Source organism: Hibiscus syriacus, unplaced genomic scaffold, assembly GCF_006381635.1.
Source record: "Hibiscus syriacus cultivar Baekdansim isolate YM2019G1 unplaced genomic scaffold, ASM638163v2 tig00110021_pilon, whole genome shotgun sequence".
NCBI lineage: Eukaryota > Viridiplantae > Streptophyta > Magnoliopsida > Malvales > Malvaceae > Hibiscus > Hibiscus syriacus.
Genome location: NW_024062569.1, coordinates 243906 through 253481, shown reverse-complemented (window position 1 = coordinate 253481; position 9576 = coordinate 243906). Strand labels below are relative to the sequence as shown.

At 33.9% G+C, this 9576-nt stretch overlaps 2 protein-coding genes across 2 annotated transcripts; one reads left to right on the top strand and one right to left on the bottom strand.

The window, feature by feature from the left end:
• The first annotated feature begins 539 nt into the window (after nucleotides 1–539).
• On the top strand, nucleotides 540–4173 carry LOC120213511 (arginyl-tRNA--protein transferase 2-like). The gene is given in 8 exon segments (XM_039211623.1): nucleotides 540–712; nucleotides 897–935; nucleotides 1240–1390; nucleotides 1661–2448; nucleotides 2451–2561; nucleotides 2564–2783; nucleotides 3179–3500; nucleotides 3768–4173. Coding segments are annotated over 8 exon segments (1866 nt in total). The 5' UTR covers nucleotides 540–594; the 3' UTR covers nucleotides 3885–4173.
• Nucleotides 4174–5451: 1278 nt separating this feature from the next.
• Nucleotides 5452–8241, bottom strand: LOC120213510 (chlorophyll a-b binding protein CP29.3, chloroplastic-like). The gene is given in 3 exon segments (XM_039211621.1): nucleotides 5452–5803; nucleotides 5806–5854; nucleotides 7646–8241. Coding segments are annotated over 3 exon segments (825 nt in total). The 5' UTR covers nucleotides 8156–8241; the 3' UTR covers nucleotides 5452–5537.
• Nucleotides 8242–9576: the final 1335 nt, after the last annotated feature.

The window sequence follows — 9576 nt, the reverse complement described above, 5'->3', positions numbered from 1 at the left end:
CCCTTAATCACAAAATAGAAACCGAATCGAATTAGCTTTTACATTGATGCTCGATTTGTGGTTCGTCGTCACAATTGGCTCCTCTTTCAAATGTTGAATATCGGAGGTTCGAAAACAATCGATGTATCGTCATATCTCGTGGTTCTAGTTCAGCAGAAGAAGACAGAGAACTTAGTGCTCCAGGCCTGTCTCGTCTCTGAAAGTGGTCTATCAGGTAGTGTTCCTAGTAAATTCGGTGGAATTTAATCCCTCTTTTTCAAATCTAAAAACCGAGTCTTATTTGTTAAAATTATTCTATTTAATTCGTCTAATATAATGTTATTTCTTCTGTTTCATGACTGTCAAGTTAGGTTCTTTCCCCTTCAAAATGTCATTTCAACAATTTTAATTATATTAACAATTGAACTTAAAATTTTAAGTTTAAAAACTATATGGATTAAATTCTTAAAAATAAAAACAATATGACTAGAATTCAAATATACGGAACGAGAAGAAACGGTGTCGTTTGTACTTTAATAAAGTGAAATAAAATGCTTTGAAATTCGTTAAAAAGTCCTATTTTTCCTTTTTGTTTTGTTGCGAAAGGAATCAAAAATGAAGAACGAAGCGAGCAGCAGCAATAGCAGAGAAGAAAGCTTGGTTGTCGATTGCGGCCGCCGGAGGAGCTCCTGCGGTTATTGTAAATCCTCCGGTCGAACCAGTATCTCTCACGGTCCGGTTCTTTATTTTTCCCTTTTTTCCTGATTTTTTTTCAATTTCAATTTCGATGTGATTGACTTAATTTTTATTGATTTAGGTATAATTAATAGTAAAACAACTTTAGTTATTGCTAAAGGATTCTAAACTATTTCAGATTTTACTTATTATTTGGTTTCTTTTTGGAGTTGTTTTTGCAGGTTTATGGGCGCATAGTCTTACAGTTAATGATTATCAAGGTTTTTTTTCTTTAAATATATTTTCAGGAATTTTCTGAGCGAATTTTATGCTTTCGGTTTTTTTATATCTGTGAAAATAAAATTTTGATCATGCAACTTCTATTGAAGAAGTGGAATGTGTAATTTGGCTATAGAAATTTTGTTGATTGCAAAAGAAAATTGTTGATAGGAATGCGTATAATTTGGAATTGGAGGAGTGTTATGGGGCAGTGATCATTGAGATTAATTTGTTTTATAATGCTTGATAAGAGTATATTTACATTTGTTGGTTTTATACTACTGTTTATTCATTGCTTCTTATTAGATCTTCTTGACCGTGGTTGGAGAAGATCCGGTTGTTTCCTCTACAAACCTGAGATGGAAAGGACATGTTGCCCATCTTATACTATTCGTTTGAAGGCAAGTGATTTTGTCCCTTCTAAGGAGCAACATCGAGTTTATAGACGAATGCAGAGGTATAGTCGTACGCATGACCTGTTTTTGTCTTGGTTTCTGATTGTAAATTTCAAATACCTTTTGTTGTTGTAGTATAGTTTTAAAAAAATGGTATTGCTAAAAAGGAAGATGCTTTCATATCCAAGATAAGCTCTTCTAATTGAGCCAAGTAACCACCATACTCCTAGGGGCAAAATGGGTTTCTGAATATGGACATATGTTTGAACATGCATTCATCACATTCGTTTGGAATGTGTAGATCCCAAGCTCTGACAATAGTGTATGCTTAGGATTTTAGATGGCACACTTGAGGTGAGGAAACCAATGGAACTTGCTGATGATCAAAATGCTTCGAAGCATACAAGCAGCTCTGTCAAGCCTTTAGTCTCGAGCTCTGGGAATGAATCTTTCTCTTGTGGCAACAAAAGGGAAAATAAGGCAGAAGAGTTTATGCATCATTTATCTAATCAAATAGACAAAGTGGTGCTTACATGCATTGAAAGTGGGGAATTCCCATCTGGAATTCAATTTCCAAAAGCTGCCGTCAAAATGGTTTCACATGCCAAACGGAAGCTAGCAGTTGAAGGGTCAGAAGATCTTTTATACACCAGCAACACTGCATTCCAAATAGCAGCCACTTTGAGGCGGACACGATCTGCTGAGAGGGATGGCCAACCATCACAAATAGTAGAAGAAATTGATCTATGCCCCAAATCTATTGCCGAAAAGTTGACATTTTCTTTAAATCAGCTTGCAAACATTTCTGGCCTGTCCTGTAGGGCATGCAACGGGCATATTAACTTTTATTCTACCGCTAAAAGTTCATCTTTAGATAGAGATGTTCAAATTGTTGCTTTGCCTGAAGAATATGGGAGTGCAAGTCAAAGCTTTCCTGCAAAGAAGAGCCCTGAACACTGTCAAGTGCAAAAGAGGAAGCTTGAGATCCGTTTGAAAAGGTCCAGTTTCGATCCAGAAGAGTATGCATTGTATAAACGATATCAAATTAAAGTGCATAATGATCCACCAGATCGTGTCACAGAAAGCTCATACAGGAGGTTTCTTGTTGACACTCCCTTATATTTGTTTCCCCGTCTGCTGATGGCTTGATTCCTCCATGTGGCTTCGGCTCATTCCATCAGCAATACATGATTGATGGAAAGCTAGTTGCCGTTGGTGTGGTAGACGTCCTTCCAGATGCTTGTCAAGTAAGTATTTATTCTGGGATCCTGATTATGCATATCTATCATTGGGTAAATATTCAGCTTTGCAAGAGATTGGTTGGGTGAAAGAGAATCAAGCGTATTGCGCTAGTCTTCAGTATTACTATATGGGCTATTATATACATTCCTGCAGCAAGATGAGATATAAAGCAGCATATTACCCGTCTGAGCTTCTTTGCCCTCTTCGTTACCAGTAAGTTCTGCCTCCACCGACCATGTGCATTTGCACACACTTGCTGATTTTGGATTTTGAATGCCATAAAATGCATGCTTATAGTGCATTTGTATTAAACTTAAAAGTTCCTTAAGCAAATAATCAAAAACATGGGGCATCTAGCGATTTTTCAAATTCATTCCATTTTTAATGTTCCTGGCATTTAAACTTGATCTCTTCTTTCTTTTCTCCTTTATGACCTTTTTTATCTCATATTCTCTGTTTTTGCTTGATATTCTCGACTGTTTTCGAAATTCATCTTCTAGTTTGCCCGTGCTGTATATAACTAGCGTTGAAGTTCCCATATTATATGTTTATGACTGTCTGCATATACTGGTGGTTTAAAGTCTTATGAGCTGAAATAATATTTCCAGGTGGGTTGCATTTCATTTAGTAAGCCTGATACTTGATAAAAAAAAATACGTCGTCTTATCTGATTATGCCAGTTTACAAGATGGAGAGTCATCCCAATCCTGTAATCCAGAAAGTCTCATGGACTTGCAGCATGATGAGAATGGACTAGAAGACTCGAATGATGTTTTTATGGGTGAAGACGAACAGATGATTGAGATTGAATCTGACAGCTCTGACGATGAATTGGAGCCGGATACAAGTGGCTTGGGATCTGGCGCAATAGATAATGGCGATCTGACTAATGTTTTAGTTGGACTGAGAGGTTCACGACTAAGATACAAGGTAAGTAAATGCTGGGTGCTTTTTGTACTCGGCTCTTATTTGTATGCTAACTTTATAATAACAGGAGTAATGTTTGCAATTTTATAATCACCTGAGAGGGAGTTTACCGAGCTTTTTATGTCATAATTTCCTTCTCTAGTTTGTAAGTTTCTCCACGAAATATGTGTTACCAAAAAAATGATGCAACTTTAGTTTATACAGCCTTTGTATCAGATAATTTTCCTTATATAATTGTTCCGTACTCTAATTAACGGTTTCTTTGCAAAGGATCTACAGCAAGCATTTGGTCCCACCAAAAGGAATTACTTGGAAACGCAATTGCGCAGCTACCAGAGAGTGGTGGGTGTAGAGCTGTCCAAGCGAATGATTTATTCACTTGGCTAAGAATTTGTTATGATACAAGATGTCTTGAGAAGTCCGATATTGAATCAATGTATCTTCAAGTCTTCTAAGCTTTACCTGGAGTAGGGATCACTTCAATCCATTTATTTAATGAATCAAAGATTCCTTAGTAGGTACGTGCATCTACCTCTCCTGTACGTATCCGACATGTTCTCTTGGTTTGACAAAATCGAACTGAATTATGCTTATGCTTTACTGTTGTAGTGACAATTATATGCCATTCAAATAAGATTTGCTTTGCCAGTTTAAGCAAAAATTTCTTTTCCTCTAACCCCTTCTTCCTTATTGTGGTTACTTTCACAATTTATGTTGATTTAATTAGTTGAGTATTCGTTAATGTTGTGTCTAAAAACGGAAGTTGGAGTCTCAACAAAAATATTTAGTGAAGTTGGAAATGAGCAAAATTAAAATTAACGATTCCAACTTGTGTTTACAATTGTTATATAACCAGAATCCATTGTCAATCAAACTTCATCTGCATCATTCCATCCATGTGTTTTATAGCCAGAATTCGGAAAATATATATTAGCAACATCAACCATATTAGATATGTCCGAGGGATATACTAAGTTTTGATAGTGATTTGGTAAGAATGTTTCGGTATTTGAGAGAGTTTAAACAAAAATATTAAATCCGAAAATGAATTGGGACTGAATTATCAAACCTACTTAAAATATGAATCGAGTTGAATTCCAATATAAATTGGTATTTGAGATCTTATATTTTGACTAAAATAAACTTGTACAACTCTATATGATATTAATATAATATATGAACCTAATCTAAATCTAACTCGACGCATGCATACCATATGTTTATAGACAAAATCAAAGTATATTTCTATATTTCTGATTATTTACTCGGCATTCATGATGGATATTCCTTCCTTTGTACTGATTCTTCTTCATCAAGGGAAGTTTCCTGAAAGAATCTGTCAATGTGAAATGTACATAAATCACGAGTTTTCAAATATTACTCCTAAAGCTTTTACATATTTCCAAACCCCCCAATTGATTCACACTATTAGTTGGCCGGGTGATTCATCCAAATTCCAAAAAATATATTTGAACATGGGTTCAACTTGGGTTTTCAAAATTTAAGGTTTGACCTAATCTATTATATAAGTTTAACATTGTATTCACCCGTCAACAACCTATAGAGTAAGTCATTAAAAACTTTCGGTTGACCCCTCTCATATTCTTTAAGTTGGGGCCGGGTTTGATGCCCATTAGGAGCAAAAATTTCTCTTTTCCCTCCCCCAAGTAAAAATTGTTCAAAGATGTGTATGTATATATATCTTGTATTCACCTTAGACTAATAAAAAAAATTCAATATGAGTCACTTAACCTAAGTTGATGTCAGCTTTATTATATGTTTGCTCTTTTTACCATCAATTGATTCAACTTGATAAAATATTAAAGATTAAAATGATATTTTTTTTTCTGAAAAATTCAAGGACCAAAAATGTCGTTGGACCCTTTTTAAAGGAGAAAAGCACGAGTAATTAGAAAATGCAGATGCCATACAATGATAAAAATAAGATTCTCGACAATGATAAAAGTAGTTGGTTTTTTTTGTTGTTTCTGCCTGTGTTTGACAAGAACGTAGCATTATATCCATAATAGAATGAGATGATCAAGTGTTGAAGGAAGCAATGAAGCTAATAGGACCCTTTCCGGTGACAGCAGCTTGGATCCCAAAGATGAGGAAAGCAACCATGGCGAGTCTGGAATGCTTGATCTCGGCCAGCTTGAGTGTATCGAACTTCTCGGTGTCGGAGGCTAAGCCAAGTGGGTCAAAGTAGCCACCGGGGTAGAGCCTCTTCTCAGGGTCAAGCTCTGCATTCCTTTGGAACTCAATGTAACCGATCACCAATACCTCAATCCATATCAATGTGCTCATGAAAATGGAAGTGGTTGCCCAAGGTACGAGGATCCTTCCACTAACTCTACCTGCAAGCAAAATCACCATTTTAATACGCACTAATTTCTCATTTAAATTTATCTCTATATTTCAAAACATTTTAACTGCATCTTCAAAGTTTTGATATTGTATCAGTCATGTTTTTCCATTAATCTAACTATTATTTGGACGTCAAATGTTAGTTCGGATAACACGTGGATCAAATTATAAATAGGTATGTACCTATTACATAGATAATTTGGATTTGGTACGTTAAGAAAATAAGTAGTTTTAATCAAATTTAGGAGGTATGTTTATTTGTTTAAACACACTTTACCTAATATACGAGTTTCACACAATGACCTAATATAAAAGTAGTTTAATTTCAAAATTTTGATAAGGAACTAAAAAGTATTTGAACGAGAAAATGAAAACTATAATTTAATTGGTTTAGTTTCAGAACTCACATAAACTTATAAGGTAATTAAATAAAAAAAAATTAAAAGTTAAAATTTACTTTCATTAATTTTAAAATTAACAAAAATTTCTAACGTAATTGAACTAAAAATAATTGGGGTATGAACCTCTCCCATCATCATCCATGTCATATCAAATTAAAATGTAGGCCACATAGTAAAAGTAACCATATAAATTTGGGGTCATGGAACAAAGAGAAAAAACCAGCATATAAAATAATAAGGGTAAAGTATATCAAGGTAACTATACTCAAATAGTTGTTTTGATCATTAAACTTTCAAAGGTTATAAAATGGTAATTCAATTTATAAAAATGTTATAAAATAATCACTGTGATGTTATAATAGGTGTACAAATTCGATAAATTTAATGATTATTGTATAATTTCTAAAAGTTTGATGATCGAGACGATCATTTTAGGACATTTAGCATATTTTAAATAATAATAATAATAATAATAATAAAAAGAACTTTGTCATCTATGATATTGGCATGGACATTTATCAATGTCAAAATGTCGGCCACTGTAAATCGTAGATTTTGCTTGAATCATATGAAGACACGATTGTGTTGAAAGAGAGAAAGATATGGTTTGTGGAAAACTGCCATTGATGTAGTTTTCAAATGGTTCCAAAAGATCAAATTTTGCTTTATGAATGAAAGTGAACCCATTAATTATATACCTCCAAAATGCAGATATCTTTTAACACATCAATCTTTTCCTCCACTCATTTCACCTATACTCTTGAGCTAAATTCCAGGACTAAGTTAAAAAATTACTAAACTCATGGACTAAAAATTACTTTACCGCTAAATTATATATATACAAAGGTCACAAAAGATTAGTCTCATTTTAACATTATGACATATTATAGACTCTAGATATATATTAAAATTACTCAATTTTGGTACTTTGAACAAAAAGTATATATTTAATTAAATTAGAATGACAATCATAATCTTGAATAAAATGATATTAACATTAAGGATAAATTAAATTTCTAGTCACTCGCCTATTCTAGCAGTCCGTTTTAGTCACCCAACAAATTTTTTTAAATCATACTTAATGTTATATTCCAATTCTATTTTGTTCATCCACCATTAAATATTTAACGGTATTACTTACATGTCACTATAAGATAACTTCACATCATCATTAAAAAATAAAAAAAATATCACGTCAGTAATTTTGTTTATTTTCTAATGATGATGTGACCAAAACATAATAAAAATATAATGGTAAGTATGATTTTGAAAAAACAAATAAATAGGTGACTTAAACAGAACTGTAGGTTACTAAATACTTAGTTTACCCAAAAATTAGTTAAAAATGGCATGCAAATGCAAGTACGTTAAACGACATACCTTTCCTGCGTCTTGCCATGCAACTCCGGTGATTGCCTCAACAGCGATAGCACCAAGAGTACCCAACATTGCCCATCTCCCATGAATCAGCTCGCACTCTCTAAACCTTTGCAACCCGAATACCTCTGTGTACGGCTGAAACGGCGTCGGTTTCAGCTCAGCCGTCTCGTTAATCACCCCTATGATATCACCAGCCTCATTCTTGGCTAAGTTCTGGTCTAACGAGTCCAAATCAAACTGCAAGTATTCAGCCGGTTTGCCAAACCCGAAAGGGTCGAACCCTCGGTCTCCGATCATTGTCCCGTCGAGCCATTCCGGTGGGTTCGCGCCGGGGAACCAAACGAGACGGTCTGATGGTGGTTTCGGGGCGGCCTTTTTTGGTTGTGGTGGTGCTTTCTTGGTTCCAAATCCAAAGCCAAACCTAGCTTGGATTCTGCCGGAGCCTTGGTTAAAGTTTTGGATACGGGTCCCGAAAAAATGTGACACGGTGGCAGCTGTGGTGGTAGCCATGACTGAAGACAAGGCTTTGGTGGTGGTGGTTGGGTCTTGCTAGAGGATATTGGGTCTACAAATTTGTGCAATAATATATTATGTTTTGAATATCGACAGTAACATGTATAAAAAAATATCCTTTTAGTTTCGGCCAAATTTACTTTTGGTCTCTCTACTATATTAAAATTTAGAATTCAGTCTTTATACTTACAATATTTTATCTTCTTACTTTTATAATATTACTAGTTAGTCCCAATAATTAAGGCTATTAATATTTGAACGTGAATAGTTAATGATGTTAACAATTTGGACTAACTAATAATATTATAAAAGTAAAAAAATTAAATTATATATTTAGAATTTTATCATATATATACTAAAGGGATCAAAAGCATAATTTGACCATTAGTGTTTTTTTTAATCAAATTGATCGGAATGAGAATTTTAGGGTCCTTATTTCTGCCTTATCCATCAATGGGTGAGGCTGGATATGGTTGATGGCTTCTTCACCTTATTATTCTGTGGGGATATTTCGGAATTATTTTCCACGATAGGCTCAAGTATTCCTTAAACCAAACAAACAATTAGGTTGTTTTGTAATAGGAGATAAATTTAACTTGAAGGATGTCATAATTTTTGTTTTTAAACGTTATATAATGTTTAAATTAATATATATTTTTAAGATTTTGTATATGATTTTATAATAGCATCCGTCGTATTTTTAGTTTTGGATAAAATTCACGCACATATTATAGATAACGTTCCTTAAATTCATATCATTTTGTTTGTGCATACTTTCCTTTACCACTTGTTGATCGAAATATGATAGGCTCGTCGTCTGTGAGTGGGTTACTCCTTTTGGTTTAGACAGAGAGTCACGATCGGTAAAAGAACAATGATCGTGGATCAGTGTTTGAAAGAGAGAGAAAGAGGGTCGGCCTGTTACGGGGAGTCCAACCCTTTTTTTCAATCTTGATTGTAGATATTTATAGTAGTCTTTAATGCATATATCAGTAGGATAATGATAGTTATATGTAGGTTGTTCAGACTGGACGGATCTAATGATCAAACAAAGTTATGAAGTATCACATAGGTCTATAAAAAATTTTGTTTATCAAGGATTTTGTCTATCCCCTATAATTAGTTAGAAGTTTATGTTTAAGGGATGTATGATAGCAGAAGATTCAAAGAGAGACCATTTCGAAAGGTATGACACCAGTCTTTATCTCATTTTGAATTCAAATCCCCAACAGAAAATACACATAGAGAATATAATAATTACTTTAATTTAGGTCACTTAAAGGCAACTTGGTTTCTCAAGGCTATCTTAAAAATATACATAGAGAATATAACAGCAGTGCTTCAAAGTTGTTTTTGATAGACAATATGTTCGAAGATTGAGTTATCCTCTTAAATTGGGAGGTTTATTTAAATTTTGA